Source organism: Lampetra planeri, chromosome 32, assembly GCF_965212315.1.
Source record: "Lampetra planeri chromosome 32, kcLamPlan1.2.h2, whole genome shotgun sequence".
Taxonomy (NCBI): Eukaryota; Metazoa; Chordata; class Hyperoartia; order Petromyzontiformes; family Petromyzontidae; genus Lampetra; species Lampetra planeri.
This window is the reverse complement of record NC_136138.1, coordinates 5,776,976-5,794,915: the sequence shown is the minus strand read 5'-3', so window position 1 is coordinate 5,794,915 and position 17,940 is coordinate 5,776,976. Positions and strand designations below refer to the sequence as shown.

The 17,940-nt window shown below is 50.8% G+C and overlaps 1 protein-coding gene across 1 annotated transcript in view; it reads right to left on the bottom strand.

Moving 5' to 3' along the window:
* Positions 1 to 17,940, bottom strand: part of LOC144729371 (NUAK family SNF1-like kinase 1) — a 59,549-nt gene that overhangs the window by 20,005 nt on the left and 21,604 nt on the right. Inside the window, exon 2 of the mRNA XM_078609593.1 lies at positions 325 to 445. Coding sequence (XP_078465719.1) covers positions 325 to 445 — 121 coding nt within the window. The remainder of the gene's footprint in view (positions 1 to 324; positions 446 to 17,940) is intronic.

The following is a 17,940-nucleotide window of genomic DNA, read 5'->3' as shown; positions in this document are numbered from 1 at the left end:
ACGTGAATAAGGATAATTTACAACATCTGTTGCGGTGATCCACCAACCCTCTCTCTGCTGCTTCCACAGAAGCGTTGGATTACAGGCGGCCACGTGCAGCGTCGCCACCAATGCCCACCGCAATTGTTGCCGTTTTTATATATATACAAAGACGGCACTTTACCAATGAATTCTTCATCTGACGACACGATGCTGATAGCAGTTGGAATTAACTGGGGAGGAAACCCCCTACTAAAAACACGTCAACACGTGTGATCTCAACAGCAGAATTTTAAAACATTTAAACATTTTTTTTCGCAAAATCAGATTTTCCCCGCCAAGCACCTTCGTAGACGCCGATGATGTTGGAGTGGCTCAGCAACGACATGTTCTCGATCTCCCGCCAGATGTTCACCATCTCGCCGTCATCCTTAATCTTGTCCTTGCGGATTGACTTTATCGCCACCTGCAGCAACAGCGGAAGGAGGAGGGAGGGGGGGGGGTCGCACTTTAAGCCATCGCAGCCACCGCGATTAAGACGAGGTTTGCGGGGACAGAGAAAATTCCCACTGGACCATCGACGAAGGGGGCGGCCATAGTTCCTTCTTCATCGACGTAAAACTGTACAGGGTTCAATTATTACGTAGATAGACATACAGGTTATTTTATAAACGATACAATAATGGGACGCTGACGCAGTGTGATGGTTCGCACACTAAAAATGTACACCCAGAGGTTTTCTGGTTGAATTTTATTTCTTTGACCTCGCCCATTGAAACAACGGGTGTGGGCGTCTTAAAAGCCTCCCTCTTGCGTCAGTCCACACGGCGGTGTGCAAGCGGTGCAGCCACAGCCAAGTCGATCGATCGGCGGGTCGCGTGTGGTGGGGTAAAGTGTGGGTCACTGCCTCCTCTTCCGAGATGTCTGGCCAGCGTGGGAGAGTGGGCCAAATTAGCCCCAGGAAGCGCTCTCTAGAGCGGATGTTCTTCTACGGGCAGTGGCGTGAGCAAACACTTGCAGGGCTGCACCTGTACCATTTTGATACTCTATAATGACATCTTTATTTGTACGCAATATTAAGTGAATCCCCGAAACTGGCGGCCACGTGCTTCACAGTGGAGACAGCGTGCGCCTCACTCAAAAAAAATGTCCGCACTTGAATGCGTCATCGCGATTCCCGTCGCGCTGAGGAATTCTGTAGGCGTCACTTGTGCGTCGGTTCGTTCATGAAGGTTTTCGCACTCTTGCATTCTGCTCCCAAGTGGTTATTTTTTTAATTGGCTTAGTAAACTCGAGATTAACAACACTTGCTGAATTACACTCCCAAGATACCCAATTAGAGATAATCATTAATGCGTTTCTATAAAACGAAACAATATTTTTTATTTTACCAAGTAGGTCCCACTGAGCTATATAGCTACCTGGCCACAAGTGATCGCTTAACGAAGTGGCTTATCATGTGGAAATTAATAGCAGCCAAACTTCTTTCGCACCGTACGTAGCCAACGGTGCTAATCGGAGGCGATTCTAAAAGTGGAGGGAACAACCAGAGGACCCGGAGGACCCGCAGAAAAATCCACGCCGCCAAGAGGAGAACATTCAGTGGTTAGCGTACTACGCCATCAACTCTGTCGACGCACGTTCGATTCACGGCCAGGACTAACGTCAGTGAAGTAAAATATTGGTCAAAAACTCCCGATGGGGAGGCTTTCATCCACTCGTGTTTTGAGAACAGCTGGAATGTATTTACTTTTATTTCACGTATTTTTTCATCATCATCAGCATCAGCAGCAGCCATGGTCACTCCACTGCTGGATGATCTCTTTCCTCCAGCTGTTGCCATCTCCCACGACCTCCTAGGTTGGCAACCACCCACACAGAGCCTGCGCACGAGCGGCGCTCCGTCTCCATGGGTGGCACGTCCTCTCGGACACGTTCCACTCCTTGACACGTTCCACTCACTCCGTTCGTTGCCCCCCCCCACCCCCTTCCCATCGGCCGTCATCTCCCATGAAGGGGGGAAAAACATCAATAAATACTCGCATGAGCAAGAGGTCTCCAATCACGTGGCAATGACTGGAACGTGTCCCGGCACCGCCCGGATTCATGTAATTGGGCCGCCACGGTGGCGAGATGTTAACTCCCTCGCCTGGTATGCAGGAGGGCCAGGGTTCGACCCCGACCCTGACACCTGCATGTAAATTTGGAGTTTGTGTGTCTCTCTCCCCGTGGTCACGTGCATTTTTCTCCGGGTCCTCTGGTTTTTCCCTCCACATTTAAAAGCGTGCGTTTGGAGTGTTTGACTGCTATACAACATTTCCACATGACAAGCCACTTCGTTGTGCAATCATTTGTGGCCAGGGCAATTCTGAAAAAGAGCGATATAGCACAGTGGGCCTTACCTGGTAAAATAAAAACATGGTTTAGTTTAATAGTTTACTGGTTTAGTTTAAACGTAACAAAAATACCCCAACGCCAATCCACGGCGGATACTCCGTTCCTCACATAATTACACAGAATCGCCTCCGCCGCTCGCGGGAATCGTTACGACAGCCGATCTACGCCGAACGCAAACGAGATCTGAGCCGCCCCCCCCCCTCCCTTACCCGACCCCCCACACAGCCGCCCCCAATGTACCCCGCCAGCCGAGCCCAAGATTTGGATTTTCCCGACGGCAGGGCACTCAGCCCCGTACGAGCCGCCGCGTCCTAATTTTAGGGGGCGCCTCCCCCCCTCCGCATTGCCCCACACGCGGGATGATGCCGGAGATTAGTGGCGTGAGCCTCAAATGGCTCGCCCCAAACGGCTCTTCCCCCGCGCTCGCTCCCGCCCTTGCCTAATGCTTGGCCAATTCTCATGCAGACCTGCATATGACGGTCAACCACGTACTCGCCCACCACTCACTCGGTCACTCACCACTCATCCCGATGCTCACAGAACGGCCAACCGACGCCAGCCTCAATGTTCGTGTAAATCTTGTACGATGCTTGGCCTAATGCTCACCAAAACTCACCCAGTGCTGTACTCGCCCAATCAACTCGCGCAATCACTCGAGCAAAGAATCGCCCAACTTTCACGCAACGCTCACCAAACCACCTGCTCAGCCATTTGCCCAATAGTCGCCCAACACTCGCCCCAATGCTCACCCAATATTTGGCCGATGCTTTAACGAACACTCGCCGAGAGCTCACCCCCAGCCACTCAGCCACCACCAACTCCAACCATGGGCGAGAATGCTACAGGCATTTATGATCGCGAAAATAAAACAATGCCCCTTAACTCCCTTGTTTATGATTTTGCTGGAGGGTGTTTGACGGTGTTAGAGTAGTAATTATTACAGGTTGATGACCGTGAAATTGTAATCTACTTGTGCAATATGCACCGTGAGCATGCGGGCCACAGAGTACTTCAATTTGAGATGGCTGGATGAGATAAGAACATTTGGAATGGAACGATCGATGGAGGTGACAAATGATAATAAAGAGTTGAAGATACTGGGGGCAGGATGTTTATGCTAAAGAAATCAAGAATAAGACCAAACCCCATGGCTTTACACAGACTCCGAGGCCCATAGACTCAAATAGATAATCACAGACTCACTCAGAGACCTATAGACTCACAGAGTGACCTGTAGACTCACACAGAACCAGATATAATCACACACAGAACTAGACTCGCATAGAAACCCATAGACCAACATAGACGGGACGGACATGGAAAGACACAGTAAAGTCGGTCAAATGTTAGGGAGAGGCCTTTGTCTAGGAAGTTGGACTTTAACAACTAAGAAAGAACCAAGCACTTGAACCTCGAGCAACTTTACCCAGCCCTCTCAAAAAGAAGATTTTGCATTCCGATAGCCTTTTGCAAAAGTGAAAAAAACAAATCTCATGAACGTAAAATAAAGTCTTCTGTGGCTTTCTCTGACCTCACTCTTTACAGCCACACATGCAATTTCACACAAGCTCACAGCCACAGACCCACACTGTCCGTCCAGTTGGCTTTGCTCGGAATGTTTTTTATTTGCTCCATTTTCCACGCCCCTCATTTCATTGCCTTTGTGTCACTTTTTTGACGAGCCAGGTCACTCTCGGAAAACGCTTCTCGATCCATCCATCTCGTCTCTTTGAGTTGTCAACTGGTCAAACAAAGTGTGAAAACGCTGCATTCGAAAGGCGGAGGGACCGCCCGAGCCTGCCCGAGGGAGCGTCGAGCATTTGGATGGCCTCTTCACGGCTCGCGGCTGCCACAATGCAAGTTCAAGTTTCCCCAGAGGAACACGCAACTCCTTTTTTGGATCGCCTGCCAAATAATGTAATATATTCCAAGTGCCTTTTGCGTTTGCATTGGCCTGACCAGGAGAGGGCTCTCAAGATAATAATAATAATAATAAAAAGTCTAGAGCGGATCAAAACCAGAATCTTTATTTCGACTGCAGGAGGAATCCGATGAGCTATAAAACTCTTTTCCACAGATGTCCGGTATGGGCGGGTCAGCAAGTCACAACGGCAAACAATACAAGCGAAGGAAAGGAGTGCAAAAATCGGGAAACAGGTAAGGATCTCTTGCAAACAAGGATTGGAGTTCTTCATAATTAAAACGTGCACGTGAAGTGGTGGTGCAACAACCAGTGCACTGCACGACAACCCTACTGGCTACCGGAGCCAGAGGCGAATCTAGAAACTTCTGAACACAGTGGAGGGTGGCGGGGGGATTCCAAAATGTCAAGCCTTTTAAATGGGGCCTTAAAATTGGCCCTAAACAGGGCAATCACCCCCTCCGCCGCCTTTGGATCCAGCCCTGACCAGCGATCAATTCCCTGCCACGGCTAAAATGGATGGTGCGTCATATCTGGACTGGTTCTGTGCCGAGCCTCAAGACTCATCTTCGGGAGGGTGCTGCATTTCGGTGTTTGGCCAATTGCATTATTAACAAGTTTGACTTCACATGGGAACGAACCGGAGAAAACCTGGAGAAAACCCACCACGCACACGAGGGGCAGATAAGACTCAAGGCTCCGCACATATAGATTCAAGGAAACCATTGCTTTACTGGCATTTCATGGCCACCTTGCAATAAGGTAAAAAGCCCCAGATAGCCACTCGACTTTATGCCCTCCACAATGGGTCATCTTTACGAGAGCTATGGTGACCGCACCCCTTACAGGTGGACTTGGCAGACAGAGCTGACTGTGTAAACGCTCTCCACCATAATGGGAAAGCTTGAAACAACGCAAACAGAAGAAAAAAACCACGACGATTCACGGCGTTCATCGCCGCCACCGCTGTTGATTTTTGGGGCCAGGACTCGGGCGGCAATTGAGGAACTCGATCGCGTGACCCCTCTCGACAACGACCACCCCCAGCGCCACGCAGCTGGGGCCACCACCAAGCCGTCGAACGCCCCGCACCACCACCACCCGCAACAAAACAAAGATCTCCCGTATAGCCTTAACAGACTGTAGGGGCAAGTGCTGTTAGCGAGCACCTATGAAGGCTGGCACGGCACACGAGGGGGTGGGTGGCCAACGCCAAACGCGGCCGCCTTTGTCTCCCGCGTGGCGATGTTTACACACTGCACGAGGCACTCGTTTAAGGCCGAGTCTACCTAGAGGAGGCCCAGGACCGGTTCAGATAATCGTCACTGGTGGCGGTGGCCGTGAGCTGGAATCGAACTCGGGCCCGCCGGGTTCGTAGCGCAGCGGCGCGCTGACCGTTGCCCACCCCCTGGCCTCCACACCCCACCGCCGCCTGCATTGACAGGAATTGGCAGCCATGCGCGTCACGCCAGCAGGGTAAACAACACGGGGGAGCATCGTCGGCAGGGTGCAGAGTGCAGCAACGATCGCCGCGTGGGCTGAGAGACGCGTCCTCAGCCCAAGCACCGCGGCGCCGCTGAGAGAGTGTGTGACAGTGAGTGTGTGTGTGAGAGAGAGTGTGTCAGAGTGAGTGTGTGTGAGAGTGAGTGTGTCAGAGTGAGTGTGTGAGTGCGTGAGAGTGAGTGTGTGTGAGAGTGAGTGTGTGTGAGAGAGAGTGTGTCAGAGTGAGTGTGTGTGAGAGTGAGTGTGTCAGAGTGAGTGTGTGAGTGCGTGAGAGTGAGTGTGTGTGAGAGTGAGTGTGTGTGAGAGTGAGTGTGTGTGAGAGAGAGTGTGTGTTAGAGAGTGTGTGGGACTGCCCAGCCTGAAGGGCACTTTAAAAAAAATCATGAGCAATATCAATCACAATAATAATAATTAAACCACTCAATGCAAAGCATTTACCTGCAGCACTCCGTGCTATTGCATTTGCGAGATATGTATTCATATCGCCCCCATGATTTGTTCCCGTTTTGTTGTACCTTAAGGAGGTGGCACGACCTTCCCCATCGGGTATGAATATTTAGCCAACGAGGTGGCTGGGTGGCTAATGGGGCTCCATTATGGCCGTGTCGGAAACAGCAAGATGGCAACACTGGGATAGTGGGTTTTAATTCTCAAAAGCGTTCTCCGATAACACTGTGGCTGGCCTTCAACGGAAAAATAGATCATAGGTGACGTTTTTGGCAATGGCCCTTCTTCATGGCACTTATTGGGAGAGGACAGAGAGATAGAGTGGAAAACAACGGCTTGGAGACTGCGCTAAACACCGTGGGGCCGGATTAGAATTAAAGTTTAACAAAGTACAATATACACCGTGCAGGGAGACATTTCCATTGTCATTCCTAAAAATGTAAATAATATATTCATACACACATAATGTATAATGACTCTAACATACAAATACAAAGGTCCCCTGTGTAGCCTTAACATACTGTATGGGCAATTGCTGCTTGCGAGCACCTAAGAAGGCCTGCACAGTACACGAGGGGGTGGGTGGCCAGCACCACGCCCGGCTGCCTTTGTGTAGTCACTCTGTAACATACTCCCCTACACGTTATTAAACAACTGCACAGGGTATTTTACAAATGTATATGCAGCAGTAACGGGAATTGGCCAAGTATGGGATGAAAGAGTACTCCTGTAGTGTGCTGTACATCCTCACCAAAGACAAGTTTTTGCAGTTATACTTTAACCAAGGGACATCCCATATCAGCCCGGGGAACTATCAATTCAATCCGTGGACAGCCTCTCACATGTATGATTATTGTCATATAAGTCTTCTAAAATATTTCGAGACGCACCATAACGTTTCTAAAGTTTTCCCGTGGTCGTCATTTATTCGTGCTCGCCCTGTCTGGCCCAAGTCAAGGAGTGAATGGTGGAGAAAGAAAAAACAAAACCTCGAGTCTGGTTGTGTTTACTTATCTGCTTCGCTTAAAAAAAATCCTGTATTTGTCTGCTAGTCACAGTGCTTACAAGAGTAAATGTTGTCGTACAGAGTCGAGTCAGGGCTCATTCTACCCAAAAAGGATCCGGGAACCCATGGCATTGATGCTGATTTGGGTGGGCCTGCTCACAGATCCCCCTCCCCCGCCCCTCCGATTAGCATGGTTGGCTACGTACGGTGCGAAATAAGTTCAACATTCATACAACTCGCCTAGATGCCCTACCAGGTTCTCCCGAGGAGGATTGACTAGGCCGCCAAAGGTGAGGCTCTGTAGGCCAGCCGACAAAATAAAAACTAAGTAAAAACAAATAGAAATTATACTCACATTTCTATGCGTGCGTGTGTGCATTAATGTGCGTGCAAATGTCTGTGGATGTTTTGTGTACGTAAGATAATGTGCTCAGGGTGAGGGCAGGGAGGCTCAAACTAAGCGCAGTTATCTCTACACAAACACGCACAGCAAAATGGACCAGCGGATGAGACCACTGGGGACTTCAAGAGCCATCCCTGCAAACACCAACTCCCGGATCCTGCAATAAACTGCCGAGGACAGACAGGATGCGGTCAAAACACAACTGCATCTGACAACACCACAATGGTGGGGTTCAATCTCCCACTCCCTGACATCCGCTTAACGTCACTCGTTAGCAAAGGTCCCTCCCACTTTAAAGGTATGAAGATGGTTGGGGCAAATGCTGTTAGCGTGCACCATCGAACAAAGACGGTCACTGCATCGCGTGCTTTCAGATGCGCTTCTGCGGCCGTCTGGAACGCTCTTCCTTCCTATAAGCACTTTTAAATCGAGATTTAAAACTAATTTGTTTAGAACTGCCTTTTTGTGTTTAGTTTGATGTCCATTACCCCTTACCTCCAATTAGCTTGGTTAGATACGTAGGGTGTGAAAGAATTTCAACATCCATATATATTAAGGCCAGCACGGCACACAAGGTGGTAGTGTAACCCGCAACGCGTCAGCTAATTTTTATTTTGTTTTCCCCAGTGCTGATGTTTACTCAACGCACCAGGTATGACAGTTTCGGCTGAATCGACTCAGAAAACTCACGACGCAAATTCAGATATCACTCGCCACTGATTTTAGCCAGGCCGGGAATTACACCCAGGTCGTGGGACTTGTGCGCAAACCACTATACCACCACTCCCCAAAAAAGAACCACATATATACATAAACACACACACCATGAAACAACAACACTTGCCACAACCACCACAATCACACCATCCAGAGGTGTTGCGGCGCTTTGTGTGCGATCGGGGAGTTGGGAAAATGTGCTCTCTCACCACAGTCCTGTTTACCACCTCCTGCCATAATGACTGATCACTTTGGCATTATTGATTCGCTCCTGTTCAGCTGAGCGGCTATTGGTCTTTTAACTAAAACCCTGCACTATGGGCCAGCAACAATCGCCACTGAGCAGCAGCCTGCATTGTTCACCTTTCTCTCCTGGGCAGTACCTTGCACTATCCGCTAGCTCAATGAACTGGTGCCACCATGCACTGTTCACTAGCACCCTGCACAAGGAACCGGAGACCATGCTCGCACCACGCTCTATTGGCCAGCCAAACCTGCACTATTGATTGACTGCATTTTATTCGCCAGCACCCTGCTCTACTGGACAGCGCCCTGCACTACCTATTGCCCGGCACAATGAACCAGAGGTCGCAACCGGGTACCCGATACCCGTACCCTACCCGATACCCGGCTACCCGCACCTGGCCGGGTACGGGTATGGGTACCCGTTTGCGACCCTGGTGCGGCCGGGTACGGGTACGGGTAGGCCGTGAGTCACTGGTGAGTAACTGTTTGTTACTCATTTCCCAACGTCTTGTCTCTTCTCATAATTAAAGTTCCTAGAATCAACCCACCCGCGCCTGCAACATGGCTTCATCCCAGAGGTCCTATCAGGTATCCGATACCCGTACTCTACCCGTACCCGGGTGGGTACGGGTAGGGTACAGGTACGGCCGGGTATGGGTATGGGTACGGGTACCCGTTTGCGACCCTGGTGCGGCCGGGTACGGGTAAGGAATCAAAACCCGTTTGCGACCTCTGCAATGAACTGTTGCCACCATGGCACTATTAGCAAGCACCCTGCATTACTGACCCCATGCCTTATTTGTCTCAACACCTGCAGTGTTGTAATTCTGTGCGGGCCCATATTCCGTCCCCACCCTCTGCACCTAAGTTAGCCGGTGCCCACCTCGGTGCCTGAAAATGCCACTGGTGGCACGCACTGTTGGCCACGAGCAGTCCCCCTCTCATTCAGCCGGGCAATCAATCCGTCCGCCTCAGCTGGGCAAGCACAGCGGGCACGCGGGGAGAAGGACGGGAGTCACGCGTGAAGAGGAAACACTCGTGCGGTGAAAGAGTGTGAACAGCGCTCGCAAACAACGGGCCCCCTTGTCGAGCGAGAAGCGTCGCCGCTGAAACTTAGCAGCGGCATCTTGCTACCCATCCCCCCCTGCCCGCTCGCTCGCCCCGCCCCCCCCCCACCGCAAAGCAGCGTCTCCTGAGATCGCTCGCGTGAGACGCGATGAGTCGCGGGCCAACGCTGGCAGCGGTCAAACAGACCTGGGGGGGGGGGGGCGGGGGGGGTGCTGGCACAACCTGCTCTGTGGAACGTGACCCGGCCAGGAGTTGTTATAATGGATGGCACTGATGATGATGATAATATGGGAGGGGAAATGGGACGTTAGAGAGAGGAGGTTGAAAAGGAGGGAGTCGGGTGATGGGGCCGGGTGGTGGCGCGGTCGCCACTCGTACGCAGAGCTTCGTGGTTTGAGACCGGCAGTCACCGTTGGTTAGAACAGAAGCACAATCCATCGTCAGCATCAGCAAAATCTTGAATCGCAATCATCATCATCGTCGTCGTAAATGCTACGTGCTGAATGAGAGGGACTGCTTCGCAGCGGATGGTAAAGATCCCCGTGATGTTTTAAAAACAAAATTGTGGAGCCGGCTGCACTCTAAACTCAAATAAACCAGTGTTATGAATTTGCTCATTGTCAGTTATTACAAAAATAATTTAGCGAATGTCTGAAGTCGTGAGACCGTAATCTCTGCTCCTTGCAGCCCCCCACCACAAGGCAGAGTGCTTCCACATTTACCAACATTCAAGTACGGCTCTGTTTGGTTGACCTTTGAGCCATTGGCCCAAAAAAGTGGCATTTTTGGTACAACCCGGGGTGGCCGAGGCTAACGGTGATTTTCTTAAAGACGAATGTGTCTAGACCACACGTGTGTACGATAGCAAGGTCACCGTGGTAGCTTTTTGTGATGGAAAAAACAATGTCACGGAAAGGGCACTGTGATACATTTGCTGCAGAATATCGTTTTGGGGGTGGGGGAGGGGGAGCGGGGGGTACATATTACATTTGAAACATGCATGGAATAAAGCGGAACCATTTGTTTCATATTCAGTGCATACAGTGTATATGAAACAGATGCCCATTTGCACGAGGATTTCTGCCCACGGTGGACACTTGCCGCATTTATCACCCCAGGTGTTACCGCCCCCTCCCCACCACCACCACCACCCCCTTGGCTCTGGGTGGTGACGTGAGCGAGGAGAATGCGAGACGATTGGACTTTGAGAAGCTCCGCTGCGGGAGAGCGATTTCAAAGATCGCCGAGGGGCGGCTTGGCACCGAGTGGGCGCTGCGGCAGAGTGCACTGAAGCGTGCAGGTGGCGCAAGTCATAGGAGGCGCCACAGGGAGGCATGGGGGATGGGGGGTGGGGGCTATCGCTTGCCTACTTTTGGAGGGGGCAAAATAATTACTTGACCCCCACTGACCCCAATGATAAATCCCTTGAATGTTACCTTGAATGTTAACGTTAAAACCGATTTGCATACGTGCCACGCGGGTGGTAGGGGATATTTATGTCGTCTTCAAAGTCGACGTTTCGGGCAATGGGCCTCCTTCACTACATCGCAAATAGAGAGGTCAGAGAGGTCAGAGAGGTCAGAGAGGGAGAGTGGATAATAAGAGTTGGGAGGCTGCACTTTAGCTACAGCACCATGGAGGGTGGGCCCGGGGGGGGGGGGGGACAGATGACATTGATATGATAAATTAAAAGTTTCCTGATCAACAGCTTTTGGCGGTCAGTGTGCGTTGCTGGTGAAGGCAGGGAGCGTGGAAGTGCAGTACAGCAGTGGATGTTGCTGCACTGACGTCGCAACGCGGCTCCGCGAGATACTAGACGATGGCCCTGTTCGTGCGGCGGTGGCCGCCCATCCAGCCACTCTCCAGGCTCAACGCCCGCTTAGCTTCCCGAGTGCTGATGAGATCTGTCGCAATCTGGGAGATTTGGCCGAGTGGGTTAGGGGCCGTCAATAAATGACGTCACGCGATTTTGGACGATTTTTGACCCCCCCCCCCACCCCGTCACACGGCGTCACAAAAAGTCAGACCCCCCCTCAAATATGACGTCACAAAGCTCTGCCCCCCCCCAAAACCATATTTCCATTTTGAAAATAACACATGTTTCGAATCGCTTTAAACTATTGTCATTGTAGTGCGTATTTAATGTGGCGCTGCACTCTGATGTTGTAAGAGTGTTGTTATAACAATTAGTGTTGTTGGAACAATTCAATATTTATTTAAAGTTGCGCATTTTGATGTAAACGTCACATCTCTCAACCGCCCCCCCCCTTCGTCACACATCATCACAAATATCTGACCTCTCACCCCCCCCCCCCCCTAGGTGCGTGACGTCCTTTATGGACGGCCCCTTACAGACGGGGTTTCATGAGAGATGTGCTCGTGTACATTCAAAAGCAGCCGGTGTCTCATTCAGCGGACTTGCCCTACGGTCCCCCAAGGGGTTCTGTACACGAGGCAGCCAGTGGTTTAACACTCGTGGTCCTCGCAGCACGAAGCGGCCTGGGTTCGATTCCCGACTCGGGCGACTTTCTGTGCTGGAGTTTGTATTTTCTGCCTCCGTGTTCTGCTATGCGTTCCCTTCGGGTTCTCCGGATTCCTCCCATAGCTAAAAGGCACAATGCAATTGCTCTTCTTGGTTCTTTCGGTAAAGTCACGTAGAATGGAAATAATAAAATAACGCAAGCAGCCGTCCTCAGGTGAAGAACAGGTCTGTCGAGAAGACAGAGTCATTCAGACTCTGTTTTATTTTTATTATTTTATTAGTTCCATTCTACGTGACTTTACCAAAATAACCAAAAAGATGAATCCCTGCAGTCACGAAAGCTTTAAATCGAAATTGAATGCAATTGCTGTTGGCAAAACGTCCCAATGTAGCGGGACCCATCCTGAAAACGGGTCGTGGGACTTGGTGTAGCTTTCCTGGGTAGATATGTCAATATTATTTCTATGTTATTATTATAAACAAATTGCTGACAATAAAAAAACGAAGTGTTTTGGTATTTAACACTCGTTAGACGTTGGTGAGTATTCATTGTAAATTGCAAGTTGTTTAGCTTGAAGGGTGTGAGTAATCCAAGGCAGGGATTTGAACCCCGCATCCTTCATGGGTTAAACTCCACTTCCCAATGTTCTACACCACCTATGCTGCAGCTCCTCCACACACGCAAGATTGGAGATTTGTTTCCATATTTATGATCATTATTATTTAAACTTAATGTCATTCCTTTCCCCAAAATTGTATCCTGATCGCGCTATCGGCGTCGCGTTGTTACGGAACGAACGACCCGTGCATGAATTCTCTCAGAGCAGCACGCACAGAAGTGGACACCACAGAGCTACCTCCGAGGTCCCATCACGTGACCTCCGGTCCACACACAGTCGGAGGGCACCGCTTTTTCGATGCTTAACATCGCTAAGAAATACATGATGTCACTCGAGCCCTGCCCCTCTGCCCTCCCCCCACCCTACTACCCCCCCATCATCCTCCACAGAGGTATTTAGCCCCCCCCACACCCACACAGCACACTTGTAAAAACCTGGTGTCGCCCATGTCTGAATGGGTTCCTGACCCAGTGATAAACGAGCTGAGTACCCCCCCCCCCATCACGGCACCCCACGCTAATGGTTTCTCCCAGTGTGAGTGGAAAAAGGAATAAGTGGACGACCCACACTGCAGTGGACAGGAGTGGACACATCTTCTCTTTGACCAACTCCAGCGGGTATCCGCAGCACTGGGGTGTGAGGGATAGCGACGGCATGCGGAGGCCTTCATCCAGCAGTGGAAACACAACGATGGATAATGACGACGATGACAAGTTGCTTGCAATTGAAGGAAGCGGAGCACACTTTGTCTCGGTGTGTCTGGAGTAATGCCCCCTACAACCCCAGAGGTCAAGGGTTAACTGGGTGGGTAGTTCCACAATTTTGGACGTACGATCTCATATACTTCGAAGATGTGCTTTGTGGTTCCCATGTATATATTATGAACTTCTTTCGCACCATACCTAGCCAACAGCGCTAATCAGAGCTTCGCATCATCAGATAAGATATCATTTGTCCACCGCTCTTGATCAGCAAATAAATACTCATAAAAGTCACGAAAGCTTTAAGTCAAGATTTTACCACGGTGGTCGTTGCTCTCGGCTGGACGGCTCGACTCTATCATCTGCGCTGGGTATTTGTTGAAGGCCCATTCACTTTTTTGCGCACGTGTCAAACACGTACCGATGTGTATTTGACCGCTAGAAATGTCCGCGCGATGAGCCCACTTCGTCGAGCTGTCGGTTGCGATCGCCAGGTCGCTTCTGAAAAAGAGAGCTACACGAGCTCAGCGAGGCCCTTACCTGATAAAATAACAAGAAAACGTTGTTTAGCTTATACACCAGTTGAATAGCTTTCAAAACGACACTCGGTTTGTTATGCATGGGACGGTCATGAAAGTTCAGCCGCGGCGTTGGCCAATCTGTGTTACTGTCCTGAACTGAACCATATGTGCGCAAAGTGAAAGATCTCCACCTCCTGCTCCATAGCCTACACGGGCTGTTGGGCCACGTGCTGGTAAGTGAGCACCTATTAAGGCCGGCACGGTAATCCGCAATAGAAGAGGGGGGGGGGTGATGTGCCGAGACTTACTCCTGGCCGCTTTCATCTACCCCCCCCCCCATGCTAGTATTTACACACCGCACCAGGAATGTACTCATTTAGGGCTGAGCCAATGTAGGGGTTCGGTTATCGGTTCAGATATCCACCGCTGATGGTGGCTGTGAGTGTAAATTGAACTCGGGGTCACCGGGTTCGTAGCGCGGTGCACTAACCACTGCACTATCGCGCGCGTGCACACACACACGCACACGCATCTACACACGCACACACCTACGGGCACAAGTGGTGTGTAGTTTTGACCGTCTGGCCCGTGCGATACAAGCGGCAGCTGCTGCTTATGATTTGCTCCAGTGGCTGCCTAATGGTATGACGCAGCACAAAACACTTCTTGCATCGGCCTGATTGCACTTAACATTCTAAAGGTGCGTGCTGGTGGTGATGACGATACAATAATGCGCTACTGCTGCTGATGGGTTATGCTGCTTCTGCCTTTGATGATGATGATTCAACTGTTATTCATGAGACTTATGATGATGGGGGTATTTTTTTAAACCTTCAACGAGGGGCTAGGGTCAATGATCAATGATTTGGTACATTTGGAGCAAATACCCGTGGTGCCTTCGAGTTATTACTGTCACAACAGCAACCCTGGCCACCTTGAGACCACTTACGTTGCGTGCACAGACGCACACGTAAACGCCCGTTAACACCTTGCGAGAACACGTGGCCTCTCCCACCCAACCCATTCTCACCGACACGACACGAAAGGCAAATATGGCCCCGTACAGCCTTGACTAAGACTACTGGGGGCAATTCCTGTGAGTGAGCGCCTATGAAGGTCGGCACGGCACACAGATGGAGTGGTGCGCGAACGGCACCACACTTGGCCAGCTTTACCTTCCAAACGCAAAGCACTGGGTGCTCGTTTTAAGGCCGAGTCAATCTAGGGAAGGGTCCTGGGATCGCACTGAACGTCAATCGCCACTGGTGTCACCCGTGGCCAGTATCGAACTCAGTCGGTTGGGTTCGCAGCGCAGTGTGCGCTAACCGCTGCACCACCGCTCCCCCACACATGCACACATGCACAAGATCTGCTGATGTGTTACTTCACGGGCCATGGCCGGGAATCGAACCCAGGTGGCTCGGCTCGTAGTGCAGTGTTCAGACCACTGCGCCACCGCTACCACAAAGAAAAAGGATGTTACGGTTCATATTTTATCGCCAGGAAAACTACGACGCTGTCAACGTTGCACCCAAGAGACCCGTGCACTCACGACGCTTGGAACGAAGTGGGCCCCCCCCCTCTTCCCTGGTCCTCTCTGCAGCCCGGCGCACCTGGGCCCATCTGGCCCGTGTGGACCTCTGTGCAGTTGCACCGCCTGCACACTCGACAGCACGGCCTCAACATGCCCGTCGTCGCCCCCGCTCGTTTCTTTGGGACTGCTTGTTGTGTTTAGTTTGTTGTCCTTCCCCCCACCGCACCTCCGATTGGCACGGTTGGCAACGCACGGTGCCAAAGAAGTTCAACGTGCACACAGAGACATTGTGAACGAAGCCACCGGAGCGCGGGCGATGATATTTAACGACGAGAAAACTGCGATGGTGTGAATGTTGCACCTAAGAGACCCGTACACTCATGCCGCTTGTTTTTGTTTTTATTTTGCAGTAGTGGGGCAATGCTGCTGTCATGCCAATTGAGAAACACCAGTCGCATTGTATGTTATTTTGTTTTTAGCTCTGGGAAGAACCCGTTGAACCCGCAGAACGCTCATGCAGAACAGGAGGAGAACATACGAACTCCAGGTGAACATACGAGCGCCCACCGGGCCACTCCTGCGCCATCGCAGTCCCGTGTCTCACCTACCCGGTGAGGTTTATGTTGCTGCATCAAAGAAAGACTGTGGCAGGCTTGAAGCCGTGGCGTCGCGTGGGGCAAGCGGCGGAGGCTGCAAATGCGACGAAGGAGGAGAACACACCGTGCACGAGAGCCCACCCAAGCGCTCGGGTTCCATCGCTTGATGGGGATGATGGTGATGACAATATGGTGGCGATTAGTATTATTGTTTATTACACTTGTTTACCCAGCATGATGATGATGATGATTATTTATTACACTTGCTTACACAGCATGGTGAAAATGATGATGGTTATTATTGTTCACACTTGTTTACCCAGCATGATGGTGGTGGCAGTGTTGCTGATGATCACGATGGCGGTGTTGCTGATGATGATGGTTGCATCGTTGCTGATGACAACGATAGTTGCAGTGGTGGTGATGACAATGACGATGGTGGTGCTAGTGATGATGATTGTAGGAAGTGATGATGACGACGATGATGGTGGTGCTGGCGATGATGATTCATGACAAATGGATTTTACTGTGATGATGATGGAGTTGGCACCGATGATGATGGAGTTGGAGCCTACCACATATTCACTCCTTGACTTAAAAAATTCTAAAGCAATGCAGGGACTTCTCTACTTATGGACGAGTTAGGTTCCAGAGGTCTGTTCGTAAGTCGATTTGTTCGTAAGTCCAACTTTACTCCTGTCGATTCCAAAAACGTTGCACGGCGTGTACACTAAACACAGGGAATGGCTTTAAAGTTGTATCATCTCCTGTAGATGTAGATGCCACTGGTTCTTCACGTTCTGCAGATGTAAATGCCACCACCGCCAGATTGCGCGGCAGTCGAACTTACGACTCTCGGTTCGAACAGGCAACTGGACATACGGACAGGTTTGTTCATATCTCTGAAAGTTCGTAAGTCGAGTATTCGTAAGTAGAGGAGTCCCTATAATTCTAAAGCCATTTGTTTACCCGGGGAGATCTGGCGAGCGTTTTGTTTAGGACGGTCCTGCATGAAGTTGTTTGGCCAATTCCATCACAGAGTGCTTGGCGTATCATGCCCAGTGACTCCAAAAATGCGCCTAAACCGGTTTTGCGGTGGGGTCAAGGGTCAGGGCTCAGGGTTAAGGCTGGCCAAAGCCATTGACCCTCTTAATGGAATGGCAGCTTCCATTGATGCCAGTGTTGAAAACAGCCAAAAACAAATCGGCAAATCTTCCTTGACAAAACAATTCAAACGTGCGTCAGGTAACAATGAGCTCGAACATGCGATTGAGTTTCACTCTAAACTCCACGCAGATAGAGTCAACGATCCATTGCTATATTGCCCATCTCCTGTACCGACTTGAAAACCCAAGCAGCGCGACATCTGATATCGTCCGGGAGTCTCCCATCCAAAGTCCGAGCCATCTAAGAACTAACCAGGCTCAACACGGCTTAGCTTCCAGGATTCGACGACATCCGGCGTGTTCAGGATCATGTCGGTCGTGAGTGTCTTGGCAGCGATCGACGTTCAGAGAGCTCGGCTCAATTGCTGCTGTCCCTGCTGCCACTGCTGCTGCTGCTGCTACTGCTGCTAAATCTGCTGCGTCAGTGCTCAGTCGAGCATGCACCCGTGGACAACCGGGACGAGAGAACAGCATGTCCCATGCAACCCCTGCCAGGGGGCGGGCAGGAATAATGGGGCACAGACGCGGTCAATGTTTAAACCCAACACGGTGTGGAGGAGCCTAGCGGAGCTGAGAAAATCACCACCACCGACCGCCCCCCTTCCTCTGGGGAGGGGCTCAAACTCCAGCCCC